Source organism: Halichoeres trimaculatus, unplaced genomic scaffold (assembly GCF_033239565.1).
Source record: "Halichoeres trimaculatus isolate MK-OKI-2021-1 unplaced genomic scaffold, fHalTri1.1 fHalTri1_scaffold_4, whole genome shotgun sequence".
In the NCBI taxonomy this organism is placed as follows: domain Eukaryota; kingdom Metazoa; phylum Chordata; class Actinopteri; order Labriformes; family Labridae; genus Halichoeres; species Halichoeres trimaculatus.
Genome location: NW_027437182.1, coordinates 24946423 through 24971753, shown reverse-complemented (window position 1 = coordinate 24971753; position 25331 = coordinate 24946423). Strand labels below are relative to the sequence as shown.

Below are 25331 nucleotides of genomic sequence, written 5' to 3'. Positions count from 1 at the left end.
ACATGTAGAGGGAGCATCAGATTTTATTCAAATCTTCCTTAAGAGATTCAGCATGGGTGCAACAAATGAGACCCTTGAGCTTCAGTCTTCTGTCTTCAGTCTTTTAGTTCACCTCATTGACCCTCTGTCTCCCTCTCTCATTTTTTTCAGCCTATTCACCCCCTTGCTCTGCGTCTTTGCCTCTCTTTGTCTCTCCCCCTCTTTTCTCCTCCCGTCCCCGGCTGGTTGGGCTATAAGAGGTCACATGTGACAGTGCTGAGAGTCAGAGAGTCACAGAGCAGCGCTACAGAGATAATTGCCATGTGATAAAGAGGTGATTGCCTGCTGGCACCAGGGGAGAGTAATGCCATCAGGTTGCAATAAAAAAGCAGATGTCTGACACTAAATGAATGCTGCCGGAGCCCAGGCAACTTTCTTTCTCTACCTTTCATCTCGCGCGCTCCTCTTTTGTCCCCCTTGTTTCTCTCTGCCTTTTCTTTCTTCCTTCTTTCTTTTCAAGAGGAAGCAGAAAAAGGTTGTGTCTGTTATGATGAAGACTCAGCTCTGCTCATTCTTCCCACCAGAGACATTTGCTATCTGCTGGGGAGTGCAGAAATAAAGAAACGGGAATGGCTTTTGAATATAATGCCTTTGAAATTTTGAAAAAAAAAAAGAAAAAAGGAAAAAAGAAGCACACGAGAAGTAAAATGGAATGACTGTGACTATCCCTGTCAACATAACCACTCTGCTTTTTATTTCATTTTTCATCAAAGCCAGTTGATGTGAACCACTGCATACCAACATAATTACATGCTTGGGTTTGCAATTTGTTGCATTTTCATTTGAAATGAAGCGTCAATGAATGGCAGAGTTTTTACCCATGACAATCTGACAGATGTCGTAAATGAATGCATTATCTAAGACGTGCACTGGGAGATAGGCCTGCATTCTGGAGTGTTCCCTCCCACTCCATTATTACTTCATCCAGGCCTGTAGCTTGTATAAAACCAGCAACAAATAGGCTGCAAGCTTATTAGAGCCAGCCCCAAGTCTCCAGACTTCTCTAAGCCAAAGACAAAAAGCAGTGTGTGGAGTGGCAGCGTATTTTTGCGGTAATACCAGCCCAGTCAAACCCCTCATCCTGAGGTCCAACCCTTTTCACATCCTAATGGGGGGGCAGTCACAGCAAAGCAAGGGACGCTTGGATCCTCAAGACCTCTTTGTTTGTTTCTGTGTCACTGCTTTTGTTTGGTTTCTTGTTCCCTTGCTGTCTTTTGCAGCTATGCCCCCTTAAAGGCTCAATTCATCTTATTTGGAAAGAAACGGATGATACCCATTTGTCACATCCAAATTATGCAAATGATAAAAGGCATTAATAGATAGCAGTGGCAGGCCATGTGGCTAATGGATGAGATGCCAGCGCTGGGCATTCTACAGCGGGACAGCAGCTTTCAGGTTACCTGACAGGGCCACTGAGGGAAAATAATTGGCTTTTCTATTGCAGGGTCTCCATGCAAATAGAAGCAGAGTGGCTTTCTATAACTCTGCTGTCCCACAACATGGTCATTAGCATTAGTGCCCGTGGCAGAGGAGTTAGATTTTTGCTTATATGAGTCATTCTGAGGCCACGGCCATCAGCAGCTCCCCTGACACGCAGAAGCAGTATTAAACAGATGCAGAGACAGCTGTAAGACATTGATCCAGCTGTGTCTTTGTAACCCTGTAGCATAAAGATCTGCAAAATATTTTGGATTCTTCATAAACTCATCACTTTGCAAGTTTCAGTTTCCATTGAACAATGATGGATTTCCTCTTGAGTTGAGCGTTGAGCGTTGGATTCACACAGCTAGAATTCAAGCCGAGTACAGTAACTCAAACAGTCTATCTCTTTTCATGCATGTTGTATGCATATGTGTGTGTGTGTGTGTGTGAGTGTGTGTGCGCACAATGCAGTGTGGGGCAGTGATGCATGCGAGCGTGTCCTTTGCATATGAATAAACACTCTGTGGGGTTCATGCGATGGAAAACAGTTCCAGCTCCCACTTCTCAGCTCGTGCTGAATAGAAATGCTGGGTGAATGTACGGCTATTGATTTTTATCTCTTTCTGGGTTTGTCCAATGGGTGAAAATTGACATCCATTGCAAATTTCTGACTAACATTCTGTATTACTCACATGGTCTGGAATTTGAGTTGCAAGCTACTCCTGCTCTGAAATGTTGCTTTAATGACTCAGGATTTGGATTTAGTGATACCTCAGAGCAGAGAACAGCTCCACCACCTTAAACACAAATAGGTCTTTGGCACAAACTAAATTTAGTTAGGTTCAAACCCTGTTTTTATTGAATGCCCTCTTACTTGGCATGACTAACCCAGAGACACACATATTGGTTTCTGTCTGAATTTTAAAACAAAGCAGGTTCTGGATTGTTTACGAATGTCTGGCTGCAAGTTAAGTTTTGAAAAGTTCATCGGAAAAGTAGAGATGAGATTTTGGAAAAATTATGAGTTCTTGATGTTTTTATTTCTTCTATACAAGCCAAAAAGTATTGAGAAGTTTGACGATGGTAAGAAAATAGCGATGTAACTCTTTGGCAAACTTTTCCTGTTCCCAGAGCGCAGAGATAATGTGCACATGTCAATGCCTTGATTTGTATGAGCCCAACAGACAGCTATTAAATCGTTTCTGCAGCTGGTGACAGGCCTCCTGCTGGGAGGATAGACAGATTCACTAAACATAGGTTGACAGGCTTCTTTTTTCTTCCCTTTCTTTTATTCCGCTCTACTTTCTCTGTACTTCCCATGCACTATCCATCCATCAACCTCAACATACATCCCTCCCTCTGTTCTACTCTTGCCATGTTTCTCTCCTGCTCCCCTTCTCCCGTCTTTGTCTGACTCCCTCCAAACTTACTATATTTTCATTACCATCTGTCCTCTCCTCACCTCTCCTGCACCCCGTTCTCCCTCCTGCTTTCCTACGCACGCACACACAACCCCATCCAACCCCTTTTCCTCCACCCATCTCTCCGTGTCCCTCTTCTTTAGCTCATGCAGCAGCAGGCAGCCATCATGGCAGCAAGTCACGGAGGTTACCTCACGCCCAGCGTGGCCTTCCCCGCCACCCAGATCCACCAGATGGGGGCGCTCAACATCAACAGTCTCCCACCCACCCCCATGACCCCGGTGTCGGGTGAGTTTCATCAAACCCTGGGTGAGCTCAGTTTCATTCCCTTTCCTCTTGTAAGTGTGTGTGTGTGTGTTTGTGGGTGAGGTCTGCTTTGTGTATGTGTGTGTCACCATGCCATTAAGGTTTTTGTTGGTCTACATGTGTTTCTGATGATTTCTGTGCGAGTATTTGCATGTGTGTTTGTGTGCCCAGGGTAAGCATACATAAATAACTAAATCTGCTGCAGGTCCAGAACAAAGGGGTCCCGTTCACTGGTAATCCCAAATTATTCCACTGTAGAGAAGGAGAGACTAATATGACAGAAAAGAAAAATGTTAAACGGGATTTGCATGTTTATGTTGTTTATGAATGCAGGAAATATTTAGGGGTCGTAGCTGTAGAATAAGGAATATCAATAAGTAGGTTTACAGATAAGACGCTAATTTCCCTGTAGTATTTTGACCTTGTGCTTTGAAGCACTTGTGCATGATCTGCATGCAGTTGGTTTTGTTTTCCATAACAAACACCTCCTATGCAGATGCATTACAGAGGAAAAGGAAGGACTTTGAAATATCTACCCACTGCATAACATTTGCTTATTCAGCAGTGCTTCATTTTCCTTGAGACAGAGGAAACTTCAAGATTCTCCACTCAACAAAAGCACGAGCTGAAATAAATAATACAGTATCTAAGTCTTTGTTGTGCCGTGCTTACCTACTTTGTCAACACTGCAGTGTTCAGTTTTAAGGTGATGACTTTGGTAACTTTGAACCAATCATTGTAAGCCACCGGTGGGACAAAGCCACCATGGGAAGCCAGCATCTTATTATAAACCTGCTGCACGATTTCAGATTCTTCAGAAAACCTTTCCAAAGAAGAACTCTGTTCATGTCAGTTTTATTGTACAGATCATGTTTGGTGTTTCCTTTAGTTTATTCACACTAATCTGTTTGACTCAAATAGAGTAAACAGTCAGCAGAGCAGGTGATCAAATCAATACAACACGACCCATATCAACCTTTAAATCACTTGTGTCTCTGCCTTGAGCCAAATGAGCGCATTTATGTAGCACAAGATGCCAATGGACACGCGTGCTGGTTGTGTACAGTACATCTGTGATAATTTCTTTCATTGTGCCATAAATCTCAAGAGCAGACCCATTTGTCAAATATTCACTGTGATGTTTTCTGTGCAAAGTGTGCACTTTTGGGTGGGCATAATCAATCAGAGACAGTGATTAAAAGCAGAGCACAGTCTTGCTGAGACAACGCAATGTTCTTATTTTGATGGGTAAAGAACTGACAGTATGGCAATTGCATACCTGTACTTTGCAACACAATAGTGCTGATGAAAGATAGTGCAACTGTATTGCAAGAAATTCAGTCTGTGTTTCTGTGTGTGTGTGCGTGTGCGTGTGTGTGTGTGTGTGTGTGTGTGTGTGTGTGTGTGTGTGTGTGTGTGGGTGTGTGTGGGTGTGTTTATATTGGAGGCTTTGTCCTGCGGTCTGATTGTATTGTCTGTGCTGTTTGTGTTTCTGCTTTGAACTGCAGCCTCTCAGAAGCCAAAATCGGTGCTGTACTTTAAAGGCAGTATTTCTGCATTTTGTTTGATGTGCTATAATACAAATATAAATGTACTTATGTGCAGGAATTTTTAGACAAATTAATCCATTTGCAATGCCAGGATCTAACAACTACATGTTGGCAATAGAAAGTTATGATACTGCTTGTGATCCAGAGACAAAAAGAGAGAACGACTGAGTCTGTGAATCAGATGTGTGAAGTGGAGCCATTTATCTGCTTTCGGACTCACTACAGTCGACTGATTACCTTTTATTATTGAATATAATATATTATCAATCCTTGAGAGAAAGCACAGCCTTCATGAATTTTCAAGGACTGTCATAAATATGAAATCTTTTATATCCCCCTTACTTCATTTGTTCTTCTGAGTGCGGGTGCCCCAGCTGCAGGAGCGGTTGTCTGGTTTGATGCTTTGTTGTACACAGCTATTTTCTCTCTCCCTTTTCACACTTGTGGCTATGACTTATTTAGAGTTCATTGAAGGAATACATAACATTACTGGCAAGGCTGTCTGTATAAGTAGGCCAAGAGACTCTGACACTACTGAGAGACTCCAGGATGTCTGCCACCAGTCAGTGGAATAATTCATCATAATATCTGAATCTGTTTTTAAGGGTCTGGGAGCAGAGTGCGTCTGTGCTTCGAGAGAGGTGTGATTTATGCATTACGTTGTGTCATCAACCAAATTAGAGCTCCAAACAAATCTTGAAATTCTGATGATAAAAGCATAGACAGTAGGAAGGTTGAGGTCCCCTTTCTTTCCGTAAGGGGAGTATTTTCTGTTTAACGGCTTCTGTATCCCATTTAAATTACACAATGCTCAGCATTAGCATATAAAGCTCCAATAGTAGCTTAATAGATGATAACTCTGCATGGAATTGAAGTAACTGTGTGACATTAATCTTTCATTTCAGTGATCAGTGTAACCTCTGCAACATAAAATATCTTGTTTGCGACAGCAGAGCAGAAGTACAAAGAGGCTCAGAGGTTAAGGGTGTTACTCTGAAAACAATGAGACATCCATTTGATCAACAGATGCAGAGCATTTAAGCTTGATGGTGCATAAGCCGTTTGCCAGATGGTTCAGCTGATTAGAGCATGTATCCTTACAATGATGCATGATGATGCTTTTTGAAAATAATGTTCGCCAGGTGCGGCTCCCTGAGCGCTGCAGAAGAAATAAAAGTTAAACAAAACAAGGGTGACAGAGGCAGGAAAATAGAGGGGGTGGGGTGAGGGAAGAGGAAGGGGAGGATTGAAGAGGGATGCAGATCCTGCTGAGTGTATGTGGTTAGGAACTCACAGTTTCAAGGATGCTTTGTTAGGATGTGAGAAGTGTGTAATCAAAGTCACTCTAATGTTGTGTTGCATAGCGTTTCTCTCCTCCGATGTAGATACATGGATAAGTATACATTACACTAAACACACTGCAGATGCTCCAGCACCACAGACAGCCAGAGACAACCCACTCAAAGGCAGGTGGGGTGGGCAATAATACCCCTGCCGGATCCTGGAATGGTTAGATTGTTGATGCAGAGCACTTCCATGGTTACCAACACCAAACTAATGAGCCATTAGACAAAGTGATGGTTTTTCAGATTTGCACCTGCTTTGCATCACCAAAGGGAACATTTTTTGCTCTGATATTACATTTAAAACGGATATCTCTCCAGAATGTCAAGTGATGAATTTGTTCATCAGAAGAGATAGGACCCATTGATCTTTGCTATGAGGAACCTTTCAGAAACATAGATCTACAGAAAATACATAACCAGGTAAATCCTGTAACCTGGCAACATGTCCGTTATATAGAGCTATTGTCCCTTAAACAGAATTATCCAAACCTGTTTGACTATAGCTTTACGATTTTTGTTGGGCAGTGCAGATTTGGATCGGTATCACTGTATCCCTAATTTTTACTAGCAGCTGGTATTCATTGAAGGCCTATACCAGCTTTGAGAGTCTTCCTAAACAACATCATATACATTTTATTGATTCACAGATTTCTGTATTTGCTTTGGAATTTTTTAAGGTATTTTCAACTTCAATTGGAGTTAATACATGTAAAGAAATGTATCATCAACATATAATTACAGATCCATTTTTGGGATTATCAGTGTTAATATGTTAATTTGGATGTGATAAAGGTCCAAAATGATATGTTGTCTCTTTTGAGTCACATGCTACTTGCACACCATAGATAAACCACTAAATAATAACAACAAATATTAAGATTATTTTTGCTTAATTTGTGTCAAACTGACTTAAGATGTCTTTCAATCTGACTTAAAGCTTGGCATACAGGTGCAGCTACCAAGACTGCACTGACACACTGTCGCATATACCATGCCTTTCAAGGGGTACAAATGTCTTTAATTTTTATTATCTATTTTATTAATTTTTTTCTTATTTATTTTTTGTAACAACAGCGTGTTTTAAATACTAGTTTCAACATTCATGAGGAAAATCAAATAATTTTTCTCACACTAAAATTGATTGTTCATAATCAGTCTACACTGTCATGAGAATCTAATGGCATAAATTTTTATGCTCATAAAAGATTGACATTACTTATAAGAGCCGACCGACACAGTACTAACTGAACCTCCAACACACTAAAACAATGAATAACAGCGGTTTGGATGTGACCCACACAAAAAAGTGTAGTAATATCCAAAAGTCTTTCCTAAAAGGCTTTTTGGAAAGGTTCCCTTCCCATTCAAAACTGAGAACCAGACATTTTTTCTTCGACTCTAAATGCTTCAGATTTTAAATCAGTTGGATGAAAGCATCTGTTTTGAGTGCTTATTGCTTGCTCCAGCAAAAGACAGTCCTTGTGCTGCTAATGACTGCACTCTCTAGTATGGGACTAGCGTTTCTTGTTGATTTGAATGTATAATTAGCATAATAAATACTTCTTTGGCAAATGAAGACTTCTTTCGTGCAGCAATCATCACAAGGAGCAAATCAACAGTTTTCCTCTCTGAGAAGCAGCCTGCAGGAATGTCAATATGAATTCTGCTTGCATAACATAAATATATGTGACACATGCATACATACTGTTTAGCAGAGCAGGCCTCATACTTGCAGCAAAGAGAGTGGGGAAATGACAGTTAAGAGCATGCTGCATAGAGTGTGTAATCTGCTGTCCACTAGCTTTATATTCACATGTGCCACAGCAGGGAACAACATGTCATTATTACAGGCCAGTACACACAGCTCACAATGACAGCCGCATGTATATATCGGCACTCGTGTGTGCGTTTTGTAAACAGCCCATGAATACTATTTCCCACAATGCAAGAACTATGTGTCCACTGAGGTATAAAATGAAAATGTCTTGTTATTTTCTACTTTAGGATAGTAGGAAATACTTTCCCATTTCAGCTGAGGACAACACTCTCAGGGTCTGCTCATGGTGGCAATTGTGACGGTGTGGTTACAGATGATGACAAGATTACATAAATGGCTCTCTCATGTAATCACTGTTGACTGTCCATGGTGCTGCATATTGCTTTTACCTTATGTTGTAACCCCATTTGGGGATCCAACACATAAATAGCATTGCAGTTGTAGTGCTTATGTATTACTCAGGGTTGGCTCAGATGTTACAAAGGAATCTGTCCCAGCTTTCTGCGATACCAGTATGTTTTGTTTCTACATTTTTTATTCTCATTATTCTATGACCAGCTAAATCAAATTGTGTTAGAATCTTTTTTGTTGTTTTGTATTTTTTCTTTGGAGCAGGGTTGCATGAGGTACTTGTCAATAGTAATTGTGTTAGCCACAGGGGATGCTGGTCATTTTGGCCCCTTTGTTGAGAAACCAGCTGGAGAACTTGAGCAGCAGCTGGGCTATCGGCCACTACAAACAGAATCAGCTCACTTCAAGAAACTGTTGTTTTGAAATTATTCAGAGTTTTACTTTGCTGCTTAAAAGCCTATTGGTTTTGAATCGTACTAGGATGTGTCACACACTTGTTCCTCTCCCTGCAGGAAACTGATCAGCTGATTGGGTCTGTGATATAGAAGTCACTGATATACTATGAATACAGATATTTTTGCAACTCAGTTTGACTTAACTCTAAGCAACAAATTCAACTGTTTAGAGGACGCAGTAATGTCTGTAGTAGGGATGTCCTGATACAGATACCAGGTACCGTATCGGGCAGATACCAGGCTTTTTTCAAGGTATTGGTACTCGTTAAAGCTGCAGATACTAGCAGCAGATACTCCAGGCAAAAAAATTGTGTGTCGAGCAAGTCCTCCTCGCCACTAGATGCTGCTAGTTGTTGCGGTTCAACACCACTGCAAATGAGCATCAGGTCCTTTTCAGACAATATGACTGAACCAGGAAGAGTTAACAGTTTAACTTTGTTATTTTGCACTTTAGTTTACTTAAAAAAATACTTAAACTCTGACAGTTGTTAGTTTTATTGTGCACTTTTAATATATATTTCTTAATATTTGTCAAAAAAATAAACTCAGAGAGAGTTTTTTGTGTTTTATTCGGACTTAATGGCAGAGTGACTGTGCTGTCTTTGATCAAAATGACCTGTCACTGTTAATTGATATTTAATGTATCAAAAGTACTAGTAGTATCGGTACTCGGTATCGGTGAGTACTCAAGAAGGAGTACTCGTACTGGTTTGGTCTGCATAAAAAGTGGTAACGAACTAGTCTGTAGAGAGTCGTGTTTCAGCTCAGTCTCCCCCTCTTCAGCACTTAATACAGTGTATTTGGAAACATATAGTGCAGACCACAGGTTGTGTCATCAAGAATTCAAAAAATACATTGAGAACCTGTAGTTTACCCGGAAGATGCTCTTCCTGATTTCCTGATTTAACTTTTAGAAATCTTGGTTTGTGGGCATGAGCTAACACCTGAATCTTTCTCACTCTGCAGTTCTCATTTCAGTTCAATTTAAAAAAGCTTTATCAGCATGACAAATGTGCATTTACATTGCCAAAGCACGTGTGACATAGAAAAAAAGTACAAAGTTAAACACACTTAAAAGATGTGCTACAAGCATGCAGTGCTAAAGGAATGTTGAATCCCTTTATTTTTCTATAAACTCAAATTTGTGAAGGAGTTTACATCACATGGAATAAAAAGAAAAAGAAAATCATTTTAATTGAAGTCTATGAAAACACAATGGAATCAAATATTTATGACTTAAACAGGAATTTAAGCACAAATTAGTTATTTGCCTCCTCAATACTGTGGATATGGATTGATTGGATATCTTTAAAACCAACCTAGATAGCAGGCCAATGTCTTTGAATTCTGGTGGCATGAAATTACAGGTTAATGCAGGGCTCGATGAATAACAGTAAGACTGCTTTAATAAATAGGTGAACTTATATCTAGCATTATAAGCTGACCTGACGCGGTGATCTAAATCTGCTACATCTGTCATGTGTCTTCTTTACAACGTATGTCTGATCCCACTGCTGACCCTGAAGCTTATGTAATTCTATGTAAGGGGTCCACTGTACCACCTACCTACCTACCTCTACTGCTACTCCTACTACCACTCCAATTGCTTCACATACATAACAGCGGGCTCCCACAGCACTGCTAAGCCTTTGAAAATGAATTTGCCTGATGATGGAGAGGGTGCATTATCTGGCGGTACAGTAGAGTGTGTGTGGCCCGGGCAGACTAGCTGTCTCTAGGCCTCAGAATAGGAGCGGCAGTCTCCTGGGTCCTGGTAGGAGAATGGGCTGAAGCTGCAGTCTAATTCATCACAGCTCCGCAGGAAACAAGCAATCGTGGGGAGGCTTCAGAAAAAAAGAAAACCAGTGCAAAAGACACAACAGCTCTCACTGGACCTGGGCAATTCCCCTGGTCACTGCAGTTGCTTGCCTGACTGTCAGCTCCTTATGGCTTAAATGCTGAAAGCGAGTGGAGGAGAGGGAGTAGGGAAGAAGAGGGAAAAAAAGTAAAAGAGAAGAAATTCCACATGGATTCTTAGATATGTGATGGTGGAGGATTTCAGCATTTGATGTACAGCATATTTACAGTTTCATTAGCATAAATCTCAATGCATGTCATATAGAATGTGATTGTTTACCCTATCCCTACCACCTCTCACAGGGGGTTCTTTACTCAGACAACAGATTGTAGGGAAATGGCATGCTGGAGGGTTTCCGTGACAACCTGGGCTTTCTGTTGAATCAGGAGCGAGGGTTTCCAGATTGAGAGGTGGTCCTCAGGGGAGCCGTACTTCAACGAGCTCGGATGCTTCACCACGGAGCAGCTCTTTTAGAGAGACCATCACACAGTGAGATTCTGTTCAAAATGGGTACTTTGATGTTCCCGGCATAATTGGAAACACTTTCCAAAGGAGGGTCCTTTTAAAATGCATCGAATGAGAGAGGACAGGGAGCATCCAATTTCAATTCTGCTCATGAACCATCCTGCAGCTGCCTTTCAGGCGTGTACCATATATGTTATGACCCACCCATTTGTCAACCTGCCAACTGTTGTTATTTTTCCTTTTTTTATGGTGTGTAAAAGTTGGAGGCATCTTTGTGATTTTTTGCCACCTGCTTGTTCAAGCAAATCTTCTGCTGTAATCTCCTTCTATTTGGATCTTTTTTCTTTTTTTCCTCCTCTCACTCCTAGAAGTTGCATAGTGGTTTCATCATCTTGAGCAGTAGGAGCCAGCGGGGTATCGCACAAACACTACGGACAGGCTCATTTTTCACAGGTTGACTTCCCAGCTTTCCTGCAGGATGTGTCACCACAAATGGCGGATACGTGACAGACTCACGTCGCACCCGTGTCCTTGCATTAGTGAGGAGATGGGGTGTAGCTCTTGGTCACGAGCTTTGTGTGTTTGTTGAATTGTGTGTGGGTGGGTGTATGTGTGTAAATCTTCTTGTTCTGGAGTGTGTGCTTGTGCTCACCCACTATACACAAAATAAAAGCATGTCTCGGAGTACAGGAGTACACTAATCTCTATTTTCAGATTCTACATAAAAACGTAGAATGTGCAGGCAGGGGGTCTGGATTCAAGCATGAGAAGTGTTGTGCTTTCTGTTTGTTGTGCTTTGGGTGTTTGAGTTGTATTTAAAAAATCAAGTAGCATCAGGCTTTGGTGTATGCAGGAAAAACAGTCCATGTGGAAAGCAAAAAGCAGACAGAGGGCAACATGCTGTAATGACAGCCCGTCTAATTCCATTGGTGGTAATCTGACAACAATTAATCCAACTCTGTCAACCATTATCTGTATGTTGGAGCAGCAAATAATGCAATCTGTACATAAAAAGTTCAAATTAAATTCAATTTAGCTGACTCTGTGTCGCAAATGACAACAAATGTTTCAAAAATCGCTTAATAGTGACAGTTTTGCTGTAGCACTCTATTTTACCACAGCAGAGTAACAGTACAGGCATTTTGGCTTTAACCTGAGAGTAGGACCGAAGGCCAGTGGTGCTTGCTCTGTATGTTAGCCATACTTGGAAAACTTAGACCAGCAGTCTCTGTGATCTGGTGTTTCGCAGCATTAGATAAATTAGGCTCAGTTTTGAATTTTTCTAAGATTTTTTAAGCCTTGAAATAAATCGACAACTAGGAAACAAGTCACTTCCATAGACTGTATATAGAGTGGACAGTGTGGCTCTGCCATGTATCATTGTACAGTTTTGAAGCCAAAATACCCCCGTCACAGGCACCACCAATGGTAGCAGCTGTGCAGCCAGAATCTGTGCAGTAGAGAGTGTGAGGGATTCTGGGAGAATCTGAGTGGAGCCAGGTGACATAAATAATATTTTTTTCTTTTGAGAGTCCAATCACTTCTTGACTCGACCTCCCGACTTATTGTACAGTCCCCGAAAAAAATACACAAGAACGGCATCTGTCAATAATTGTTAAATGTGACGTAAAACCTCGTTTTTAACCTTGTATAACTAATAAAAACGAAACTCTCCAGAAAAAAGAGGACTTGAATACAAGGCATCTAAATAATATCTTCAAATCACCACAGCAATCGGACGTGAGAAACATTTCTACGACGTGTATTCATTTTTTAAAGTTTGACCACAGCCCATCTGGAATGTTTGGAGAGTCTGATTTTTTTACCTATACTGCAGCCAGCCACCAGGAGGAGCAGTTTTTGTGGAGACCTCATTTTAGCTGAGCAAGATGACGCCCATTTTTTTTTTTTTTTTTTACAGTCTATAGTCACTTCCGAACACCCCCCAGTAACACCTGTGATGATAACCTCTAACAATTACAGTAGCATAAAGTATTCAGCCAGTGGTTGATTAGCAGCAGATTCACAGCTGGATAAAGCGATGTTTTAGCTAGAACAATGTGGTGAGCTTAAGTTACTCTAACAAGTCATTAGCATACCAAAAGTGTTAAACATTAAATCCAAGGATTCTCTTAGAAAAACTAAGTGGATAAAAAGCTGAAGCTTAACATCTCAGTAGTTGGAAAGCAGAATTGTTAACACTGTGTCATGTGTGGTTATGCATGTCTTCAAAATAAAAGCACACTCTTTCTTTGTGTGGAAAAGAAGTCTTTTATTTCTTGCTAACTCTGATCTGGGCTGCTGGAGAAGTTCTCCATCGTTCCCATGTATAGTCATCGCTGTCATACTATGCTAATTAGTTCTAAGATTGGGAGTGCAGTGACCTAAATCTTAAGATAATGTAGCTCTTTAGTTGTGCAATATTAAAAGACTGTTTATGATCCAGTAACAGTAAACTTCTTTCCCAGCAGGCCTCAGTTCTCCACCAGCCAACATCACCACCTCCGCCGTTCCCAGCATCGTAACGCCCATCGTCAACGGATTCACTGGCATCCCTCATCAGCCCAATGGACACCCTGCTGTGGAGACCGTCTACACCAACGGGCTGCCTCCTTACTCCACCCAGAGCCCCACCGCTGCTGACACCCTCCAGCAAGCCTTCACTGGAGTACAGCAATACACAGGTGTGGGACTGGAAAGCTCTGTTTACTATGCTGTATTTCTCAGGTTTTACAATTCGCCATAAACACAGGAGCTACGAGACAATTACCACAGGGTAACTACAGGACGAGTGTGCGTGGCTGTATGTATTCCAATAGTGCCTTCGATTGAAGCATCAGACAGCCTTTGATTACACGTGTTATACTTGTGTGATCGACCTTTAACATCCTTGACACCATCCTCTGTGGGATCCTTGTTTTAACACTCCCCCCTCTCTCTGTCTTTTACACTCTTCCCCCCTCCTCCTCACTCCACCTCTCTGCAGCGATCTATCCAGCCACCACGCTGACTCCCATCGGCCAAACACTGCCCCAACCACCCCAGGTCATCCAGCAGCAGCAGCAGAGAGAAGGTGAGGGTGAGAGAACATTATTACTTTACACTTTATACATCTCATCCCATGTAATAGACACATAAATACAACAGGCCCAGTATTGCTTTGGCTCTACAACACCTCGTTTTGTGTGGGACATATATGACGCATGTGAAGGCAAGAGAGTACTACACTAATACTGAACACATCTCATTGTCTATTGTAGATAAACAGAGTCCCGTTCTGGAAGAGCACAGTTTGAGTCTTCAAAATGTAGACAACGTCTGCAGCGAGTCTGCGTTCAATTACAGCAAACTGATCGAGATCAAGTTTTCAGAATCAGAACTAAGTTTTATTGCCAAGTACAAACAAGGAGTTTTACTTGGTGTGTTTGTGCAACAATTAACAAGAAAATAATACAGAATTAATTGCTGTACATTCTGTAAAATAGAATAGAATAAAGAGAAAGTTAAGGTATAGAATATACAAGGAGCCTGCATGTTTCCGTCTTCTTCGTCTCCGCCTCACAGCGCTGACAAAGGTGAGGGCACCTTTGACCACAATATCCAATAATTCCACAGGTTCCGTCAGAAAAATGTGAAATAAGTCCGGTGGAGTTGAAGCTCTAATGTTCATAAGCTATTCTTTGGTGAAAGAGCCCCATGTATCATGGCATAAAACAGAGTTAACGCACAAAAACAGAAAAACAGAAAAACATTGTGCACCAACACACCGGGGCGACCGTCCTCGGCCCCATCTCAAAGTATCAAATAGGTTTCATCAAATTAATCTGTCAACTCACACTGGATCCATTCTGTCGGAGTAGGTCTCCATGGCTGGTCCCTCATGTTGCAGCAATACAGAGCCATCCTATTTTTGATGGATGCAGAGCTGTGACGCATAAATTCAGCGTAAGGAAGATTGAGCGGGACAGGAAGTTGTGACCAGAAACTACCCAAAAACATCCAGTGTCTTTCTAAATAAAACAGATCGTGTTAAGATGAGTTTGTATTTAGCTTGACTACGATGGCAAACGGACATAATGAGCGTAGCCAAACAAGGAGTCAACAGGTTAGAGGTTTTATAGCTCAACTTGAATAAAGAGAGACTAATCAATGGAGTGAGATGCGTGGGAACTTCTCTGTCAGTCCTGCGGCTTGTTGGAGTGAGCATGCAGCCGGTGTGAGTCGACAAACCCAGTCAAGACGCAGCGCAGCAAAGTCGTACAGACTTATCCAGTGTATTTCAGGCGTAATAATTATGTAGGATGTATTGATGATTTTTTTAATTAGTGGAAGTTTTATTGTACCCTGTTTATTTTACTTTGTCTTTAACTCATGTTTCATCATAAAATCTTTAATGCCAAAGATAACTCTGTCACAATGGAGGTACAGCATTTTGATCACATGTTATAGCTGCAAATAGGAACATTTTTATCTCTTGAATAAATTAAGCACTATTAATCACATTTTTCTGAAAAGTTATATATGTAAATAGTCATTTTAATTGTAGGGGTAACTTTTCGTTTCTTCTGTGTTTTAGAAAATTATTCTTTAAACTAAAGAAAACTTGCATCAACTTTTCATAATTCAATATAAAAGACTGCCTGGATTAAAGTGTCAGATCTTTGTCTCCACCACTGAACACATCCCTCTCCCTCTGTTTGTGTGCTTGCAGGTCCAGAGGGTTGTAACCTGTTCATCTACCACCTGCCACAGGAGTTTGGAGACAATGAACTCATGCAGATGTTTTTGCCCTTCGGCACCGTTATCTCCTCTAAGGTCTTCATGGACCGGGCAACCAACCAGAGCAAGTGCTTCGGTGGGTGACTCGCACGTCTTATCACGACATTCATTGAGTGATACAAAATTTTCACTGGTCTGACAACTTTCTTCAAGAAAAAGATGGAGGTTATGATTATTTCACTTATAAATTTTGATGCCATTTTCAAAAAATATACAAACTGCCTGGATTCTTAGTATGTAAAGAAATAAAAACAACACTAAAAAATACCCTTTGTATTAATTTTGATAAATAAATTGAATGATGTGAATACATTGTAAATATGTATAATGTATAAGAGATGTTGAACACACACTAATGCTGTCTTGCACAAAACCAGTTAGTTTTTCCAGTCTGATCTCTTATACTTTTTTCAGAACTGTGGGTGTTGTGTAAAAACTCACAACTAAGGCGTGAAGCATCACAGTGTAAGCTACATTTTCACAATAATGGGATTTTTTTTCTTCACACTGCACATCAAACAATAGACACTTGATATTATTTTTTTCCAGTGCTGTAGATTTTGATTATGTTTGACAGCACCAAGACAAAGAGGACTGAAGGATCTTACCCCTGGCTGACTGACCTGAATTTGCATCTTGATGACTGTTGTGCTTTGGCGTCAGCTCTGTAGGAAAAAAAAAAAGTGCTGAACACATTGTAGCCAAACTAGCCATGATGCAGTCGATCAGATCCTCTGTCCTTGTTTCTGTTTGGCAGCTATGTGACCTGCAAACCTAGAGGTGCTGTATCAGCATCCACATCACCGTTCTGTAACCCCAATATCTGTCAATACCCACTCTGCTGAGGCTGATTCACACACCTCCTCGCCTCCTGTCCCATTTAGCTCCGTCAGCCTACACACACCAACAAGCCTCAGGGCTTATAAAAACTTCGGGGAGGCAGGCGGGGATGGCGGGGGGGAGGAAGCCAAAGGACAATTATGGATCAGCATTTGTTTTCACTTCAGGGAACCACAGAACCCTGGGCAAAATTGATCGCCACTCCTGTCTCCCTAGGGGGACTTAATAACATATAAATTCATGAAAGAAGAGCTATTTGCAGTATTGACTTATACACTATGCATTTACAACATAATGTTAGGCCTGGGGAAGGAGGGAGCACACTGGTGTAATTAATCTAGAATGGAGAAAGAGGGTATAAACTTAGATTGATGATGCTAAAAAGACAAGGAAACAGTGAGAAAGAGAGAAGCACTCTTGTAATATGTGACAGGACCGAGTGCAGGGCTTAGAGCGGATAGCTTGCATCGCCTCTCTATCTTCTCTCCATCTTCTCTCTGTTCCCAGCCCCAATGTGTTAACCTGATGTCAGGTTAGGAGGTCACCTCCTTTTCCTGCTTTTATACTTTCCACAAACTTCCATTCAGCCCTCCTCCCCATCGCCCAGCCTTCACCCTAATGGGCCAAACTGGAGCCAAGCAGGCCAGGCAGACATCTCTCCCAGGTGGCTGTGAACCTGGAGAGGCTCCTGCTGTTTTTCACGGGTCATCGACTGTTCCTAATGACACCACAGACACAGGGGAGCACATCAAGCGGAGACACACTCCACTGCAGTTTCTGGTCACTGAATCCTCAAGGCTTTATTTTTACACATGATGAAAACAGGATGTTCAGTATAGGTTTGAGGAAGGCTGGATCTTGGGGAAATACAGCATGGGGGTTTGTGTGTCTGGAGCAGAGCTGTCTATATTTACTCTTCAAGTGGATTGAGCCACATGCACACTGACTTGTGTTTATCATTTAGATATTAAAACCTTTCAACTTATGTTTGAAAGGATCTTATTAGTATAAAAAGTTGTTTTGGTGAATTACCTATCCTTCATCATTATGAGCACTGTACTAGAATCTGCTTGATTTCAAATGTTGTTTTTGGTTTGGTGATAATTCCAGCTTTTTATGTTTCATTAACCCCTTCATAATCAGCTCCTGTGTTCATTTTCCTCTAAATGTTAATCCCTCTCTACAGGATCACAGAATAATTCAGCATCTCTCAAACAGTTACTCTCAGCCCTGAGTCAACATCGAAACAGTGAAGCCTTATGACAATAACACCCCCACTCTTGTTGCATCAAGAGTCCAACACTGGTGAATAATTGAAGCTGTTGAAAAAGTTGATGTGAAGCATGCAGCAAGAAGCAGCTGGTGCAAAACAACAACAATAAACACACACTGCTGTGTGCACACTGGACCCATGCACTGGGCAGTGCAACCGTGAAAAACAAGGTTATTCAGAGGGAAATTTTCTTTTGTTTTAAAACAACAATTGAGCATGCTGTCATAAACACGGAGCTACTGCCAGCAGCTCAGGTGCCACTTGCCTCAACAGCACCATCTAGACTCAGTCAGGAGAAAGGCAGGCTGTGATGGTAGAAACAATCCTTTCATTCTTTTTGGTGAAACAGTTTTTCTGTTGTTTTATTGTATATATTCTATAGATATTGTCTCAACTGTAATTTCTAAGGTTGGTCATTCACCCGGATCTTCGTTCTCTGTAGAGCAAATAAACGTGTCCTTTCTTCCACAGGCTTTGTGAGCTTTGACAACCCTGCTAGTGCACAGGCAGCTATTCAAGCCATGAATGGCTTTCAGATTGGAATGAAGAGGTTGAAAGTCCAGCTAAAGAGACCGAAGGATGCCAGCCGCCCTTACTGACACAGCCTACCTTCAGTATTCATTGCAGCAGCACAGGTAAGAGCACAAAGCATCAAACCCTCTTCTTTTAAGCTTGATATTCGAGTAATGCAAAGACTCTTTGCTTAGTTTCTCTTGCATGTTCTCTGTAGGTTCTTGTAAGTATTAAATATGCATTACGCTCTGTAATTGTAAAGCTTGATATGAAAGAGTTTTAAAGTCGAAACCATAAGGCTTGATTTCATATGCGGCACAGCAGGAGTTTTAATTATGAGAAAATCTGTCATCATTGTGATTGACAGAGATTGATTGGTGTGCCTATGTGGGTTAGCTCTCTCCAGACCATTACACTGATTTAATAGAGCCATATTGAACTATTCAAAGTAAAAAGAAATAGATCTTTGAAATGACAGTTTAATGAGCAGTGAGATCTGAAATTGCCCTTTTCTTCTATTTTTCAGAATTTAGAGGACACGTGAAGATATCTCGGAGGAGTCAAACTTTTTTTCTTTGAAAGCAAAATATGTTTTAAAAAAATCAACACATAAGGAATTTTTGGAGACATATCAGCATTTACTTATGAAGATATAGGTTACGGCAGAAAAAAAGAAGATGCGAAAGGAGGAAGGGGAGGAGGCGCTTCACCGGGGGACTTAACAGTAACAGATGGCACAGTGCGAGAAAGACAAGAAGAAAAAAAAAAACTGAAAAAAGATGTGACGAGACTGAACAACAGAACTTTTTTCTTGTTGAGACTTGAATTGTTAATTAAGCAACAAACTAACAAACAAAAAAGCAGCAACAACAAATAGATTTCTATATACATATTATATACACATATATATATAAGGAAAGAGGCGCTTGTGGCTTTTACTGTACTGGACAAATGAGGGTTAAAACTTGAAGATCAAGAAAAACAGTGGAAAAAAAGAAGCTATTCTATACATCCACTGACAGACTTTCTTTCTCTTTCCCTCTTTCTCTTATTCTCTCACCGTCTCTCTCAGCAAGCGCAGACTATGACTCTTGGAGGTCACTGAGGTTTCCATTAGCAACAGTAGAACTGCAAATCTTTCACCCCTAAGGGACCAAAGGACCAAACATTTTTATTGTTCTCAACAGTAATATATAGTATTAATGATACTAATACTGCAAACTACTACTAATAATATTACAAGTTAAACTTAAGAGGAAATACTAGCTTCAGGTTGAAAAAAAGAGGAAAGGGGTTCTTGTTTATTTTCCTTTTACATTTATAGCTACTGGGTTTGAGGATATTAAAACAAAACGGAAAAAAATGTATAAAAAAAAGCTATACTAATTTAGTGGCGTAGAATATGTGGGATAGACATTGATTCGGGCATGTTCAGATATGTTGTGTCGCTCATTGTTTCATGTGAATTACAGTGTTTCATCTCGGAAGTGTGATGAGAGGCGGTTATTGTGTCGTTAGATGAAAAAAACAGTTTTGTAGTGCCAAAGTGACACAATAACAGCCTGTATAATAAGTCATTACTGATCTACAGCACATTTAGCCATGCTATACTCCCATATATTCTCGACAGCAGATTGAAATTTCGTAATTGAAGCAGGACCAACTTCATGTCATCATTAAAGCCTTGATAGTACAGATAATCTGACCATAAACCAGTGTGCTAAAAGTGCCACCCGTCTGGGGTTGACATGCAACAGTAAAACAGCGCAGCAGCATCTGTAACTGCTTAATAAAATACACAAATGAGCCTGACAGCGGTAGTAAAAACTCCATCCGTGTGTCACCATGGTCCATGCCAGGTCGTGCCCTCACCCTCTGCCAGGCTCCTCCAGCTGCTCTCCCTCCTTTCCTTCCACCTCTCTCTCGTCTCCTCACCTCACCTCTAAGTGCCAGCATATCTCTCTCTTAATAGGTAGCATCAGTTCACGAGGGCCAAGAGCTAACCCACAGCATAATTAGGGTAATGATAATATTGATCAGATGGGGAGCAGAGCCGCAGGGCAAGAGATGCACAATCAATTGCACATTGGCATTTTGAACGGATTGACTGAGTGACAGAGTCCATTTTTCCCTCAGTAGCTGGATGGAAGTCTATTCTCTCTTACTTCAGTACGCAACCTCAGAGAGGACCAAATCTAAGACCCTAAATCTGACACAGACAACACGTTTTGTGTGACTCAACCTTTGTGTTAGTGGGAGCAGAAACCATCAAGTTTTGGAAGTTTACATAGAGGTGGCAGCCTCTTTTAAAAGTCTTTAGAGTTCTTCAGTAAAGAGAGCAGCTGTATATTTATTTGTTTTTTTTTTTTTTTCCAAAGGGTACCAGAGCACAGTAAGAGCTTGTCCACAGTGAGGAACAGCCTGGCATTAGCAGCCTTAGGAGGTCAAATTAAGAGCAAAATGATCCATCAATTAGACAGCAGCAGGCCTGTAAGTGTAGCTGCTACAGCTGCTGCTGCCTCAACCAGACGACAGCTCACCATTAGCGGCGGTCACACACGGCTCCTATACAGTGTGGTCACGACACATCACTCCATATCTGATGTGATTAATTAACTAAACTGGCAGTGTCTGCGGGGACGTGATCATATACAGCATGTCTGAGATGAAATCTGTTTTTCATGAGTTGTTTGCTTTTGTTTTTAACCATTTCACACTCAGAGAAGTTTACGGGGAATCCACTCAGTTTCTTTTTATTTTCTGTTTTTTTTTGTTGTTGTTGTGTTCATGTTATCATGGACTCAGTTTGTTCTGAAGCACCTTGCCTCTCAGGATTCTGTGAGACCTCAGCGCTCTCATCATTGATCTGTCTCTATGGCTTCACCCAGACAGCTCTTGTCTTCAGAAATGACTGCTCTGCCTGTGTGCTCAGATACAGCTCACTGGAATCAGACCTGATGACTGTATATTCTGTTTTTATTTGGGTTCAAACATTCTCTTCCCTTTTTTTTCCTGATCTACAGGATCAGTATTAAGAGAAGGAGATGGGTTATTTCCAGGAGACTTCACAAATGTTACCCTCATTTCACTGTCTGAAAGACTTGGATGCTGTTGACAGAAAGTCTTTGAAAATGCCTTTTCTCATGATGAATTGCCAAATCATGCAAACATATCCACCGTATTGTTTCCCCTCATATGTTGTGCTAGGTTCCTCAATCATTTAACTCAGCTTCTTACATCGATGTCAATTTTCAGGAACATTAATTGGTTGAGAAATAACTGACTTTGTCATGTGGTTTAACTTTTAGACAGAGGGTCATTCCAGGCTGTAATGATAAAGAAAAGGCTTTTCCTGTGAAAAGGTTAGATTTCATATATGTTTCCCAGCAGACAGCTTCTCTTCCCCACTCGATGAGTTACTGTTGGTTTCCTCTCTGCTGTCAGAGCCTCAGCGGCTTTAGGAAGCTGTGATATACGCCCTCCTTTCCCCAGGCCATAAGGGGCCTTATAAACCCGCTCAAAAAATCTTTTCTTATGGGATTTCCACTGGAGACTTTCTTAAATTATTAAAATCAAATTAAATTTGGCCTTCACAACAGCTTGGGCAATGCAAATTAAAGATGCCAGCTGTGGCCAAAATGTAATGAGTTTGAAAAGATGTTGAGTTAATTTAATTCTGTCAAAAGAAAAAAAGAGAATTTGATCGAATGCAATTAAAAAAAGAAAGGTTTCGGGGTGGAAACAGTTTGCATGTAATGCATAAGCCTCGATATACATATCTCCTGTGAAACACAGAGGAAAGGAAGGAAAGTGATGAAATGACCGAAATCCAAGAGCTGGGTTGAGTTAGCAGTTTTGAATGACGTGAACTAATGAAAATAGACTAAAAGTGTGATTCTAGCAGAGTTTCCCAAACTTTCTCCTGTATTGTTTTACTTTTACATCTCTTAATGTGTTTTTTTCTTGTCATCCTACCATGGTGCCCTTTCAATCTCTGAGCATGCTCAATGGGGGCTGGGGGGGTTAAAGATTATGGTACTACTCGTATTAACAATATGATTCTTTATGGTTTGAATGCTAAGGATAGTAGCTTATTATAAATATGAAATCTGTATATTATGGAAAATCAGCACAGGACCTTTCTTTGGGTACATAGAGGTTAGGGTTGGACATGGGGGAGGGGGAGGGAGGGGCGGGGTCGCTTTATAAAGATATTATCTTTCTGGTTTCTCAGCACAAAGCAAACATAAGCGTATGAAGTGCAGTATGAAGTCTGTGAAGAAGACTTTACTGACATACAGACAGGCAAAAAGAGGAATCTCAGTACTATTCTTTAAACCTGGAGGGGAAAATGCAGTTTACAGGATGTTTTTATTTTACTTCAAGGAGAGCGCCACCTGTTTTGTGGCAGCATCAGTACAGCATGGATTAACTGACAGGGAAAGCAGTATCTTTTTATAAAAAAAACTTTTAAAAAAACAGTGTGTTCTGTATTAGCCTGAGAAACCAAACATTTTTTTCCCCTGTTGAAATTTCTTAATACTTGCTGCTTAGATTATGTCATATAAATGATTGATGATTTAATAATTTTATAATTAATTATTGGGTCAAGTATGTAACTTGATGTTTATTTATTTATTTGATCATTTAATTTATTTATTTATTTATTTATCCATTTTTCTTTGCTTTGATTTCTTTAATGGTTATGGTAAGATAAAGATATGTATCAAAAAGAAACGCTTATTGGGGCTTTTCTCTCTTTCTCCTTTTTTTCCAATTTTACAATAAAAATTCAAACAGGATGTTGCTTTCTGATGGTTATGTTGAATGCAGTGTTGTACCTCAATGCACAGACAGGGGGAGCTGTTGCATAAGGATTCATCTCAAGGACCTTTACAAGTGCAGATGCTGCGACCTCTTTCAACTGACCACCCTGCAGCCAGCTGCTGAGGCTTCATCCCTGTCAAGTGATGAAACTGTGAGGATGGTGTCAGGACAACAGTGTCACTGTGGAATATCCAGCCTTTTTTTCAGCCTTTCTTTTCATACAGTACACATTTTGTTGCTTGCACAAACGAGAGTAGTCTGCTCTGGGTCATAAACAAGGAAATGTTCCTATTTTATTCTTGTATAGAATCTGTAAGATAAGATCAGTCGTTGTGCAGGTTGAAGGCTTTTACAGTCAGTGGCTCTTCTGATGCTGTTCATGTCAGACAAATGAAATACATCAGAACATAGATGATGAAAGTAAGAGATGAAAAGTGGCATCATCATGAGTGGAAATTACTCCAAAATATACTTACCCGTCATAAGAAATGTTAGGACTCAAACCAAGTTTACAGACAAAACCTGATGCAACATCTGCTGGCAGATTTCTTGCCCGTCCACATCGTTATCTCCCTCGTACAGTAGAAGTCACTGTAGCATCAGAAGCAGCACAGCTGACACTCACATTTTGAAGAGTAGCGACAGATATGAAAAAAAAAAAAAACAGTATGGGAGGGACGAAAAAGTAGAGCCACTGGCTCATGAAATAAATCGTCCCAATTACAATAAAGTGTGGCTCTTGGTCAGCGTGCACGGCAGGCAGTTCATCTTTATTACAATCAGTTAATGAAAATCAATCCCCCTCCTGATAAACTCTTATCTCCACGGCCTTTGCGCGCCCCTCGTGCGGGGAGATAATAAATTAGGGTAATATTGCCTTTGATGAGGGAGTGAATTGCAAATTATTGTAACTTTCCAAGATTTATGATGCAGATGCTTAATTTCCGAGCTGGGTTTTTCAGGGCGTCAGGGTGCCCGGGGGCCATTTGTTAAAAGTTTGGTGACACAGGCTCGTTAATAAAAATACACAGTGAGACAACCAGGTGTTCTCAGCTGTAAGCTACTGTTACAGTAGCTGAGCAAACACTGCTGGAACTGCAGGAGGAAGTAGCTGGTAGTATTTGCAGGACATTTTCTTTAGATGGATTAGATTTTACCTGTGAGAAGTAAGTACACATGAAGAAGCAGAAATCCAGAAGATGCAACATGTTTACTTGAGCAGGACTGTCAATCACAGAGCATAAGCATCCTCCACTCATTCCCTCAGAAGCGTATGATTTGATATGTAGGTCAATAACCATTCTGAAGCGAGCCGGTGGTTGAGATATGTCCTGTTGCTCGCTGTCACTCTGATTATTGAGGAGACATAGAAAGATTGATTTGGTCAGGTGTGAGAGATCTGTGTAACTGCTGCAACCACACACACACACACACACACACACACACACACACACACACTGACGCACACTGACGCACACACAGCTAAAGTGACTGAGAAATGGTAACTTCTTGCACTCTGTTGTGCAGCAGTGACCCATGTAGCAGGGTGTTAATGTATTTGTATGTTGCACGTCTTCCACCTGCTGAAACAATCAGACTGTGAGTGCATCATTAAGCAAAATGCTTCACTGAGGGGGACGCTGGAGGGAGGGGGGTCTTTCGAGTCATCAGGAACTGTGGGAGTGATGCAAGGTGATTGCTTATAAGAAAACTAAAGGCAAACACAACCTCTCCAGAGCAGCTGAATTGAGTTTACAACTACGGCTGTCCAACATCACATGCATCATTTAGCACGAAAACATCACTTCTAAAGAGCTGGGATGCAGCATTTTTCAGAGGATACTTTCTGTCACTTGTGCAGCAGGTTTTCCAAATTCATATTCTTCCTCCCCCCCAATCATTTTTTTTTGTGTCTTTGGTCTCATATGCATCTGACACCTCTGATTACCTCTTGAGGAAAAGCTATTGCACGTTAACCACAATAAGGAAGTAATTTTGCCTCACAATTATCTGATCACTTTGTCATCTCCTTATAGTAAAGTTTCTCCTCTTCAAGGCCACCTCATTTAAGTCAAAGGAACATCCTGCATTAGGACTGCCATCAATCTA

General features: G+C 40.9%; 1 protein-coding gene across 17 annotated transcripts in view; it reads left to right on the top strand.

The window, feature by feature from the left end:
- The window catches only part of celf5a (cugbp, Elav-like family member 5a), a 215654-nt gene extending 192305 nt beyond the window's left edge, over positions 1-23349 (top strand). For 3 of the 17 annotated variants that reach the window (XM_074667426.1, XM_074667422.1, XM_074667425.1), the window contains exons 7-12: positions 3026-3170; positions 13462-13674; positions 13977-14063; positions 15702-15845; positions 18354-18517; positions 18922-23348. In XM_074667426.1, coding sequence (XP_074523527.1) covers positions 3026-3170; positions 13462-13674; positions 13977-14063; positions 15702-15845; positions 18354-18481 — 717 coding nt within the window. In that variant the 3' untranslated portion in view covers positions 18482-18517; positions 18922-23348. Of the gene's footprint in view, positions 1-3025; positions 3192-13458; positions 13675-13976; positions 14070-15701; positions 15846-18353; positions 18518-18921 lie in introns of all 17 variants that reach the window. The other 14 variants (XM_074667423.1, XM_074667420.1, XM_074667414.1 and 11 more) reach the window with 11 other exon arrangements.
- Positions 23350-25331: the final 1982 nt, after the last annotated feature.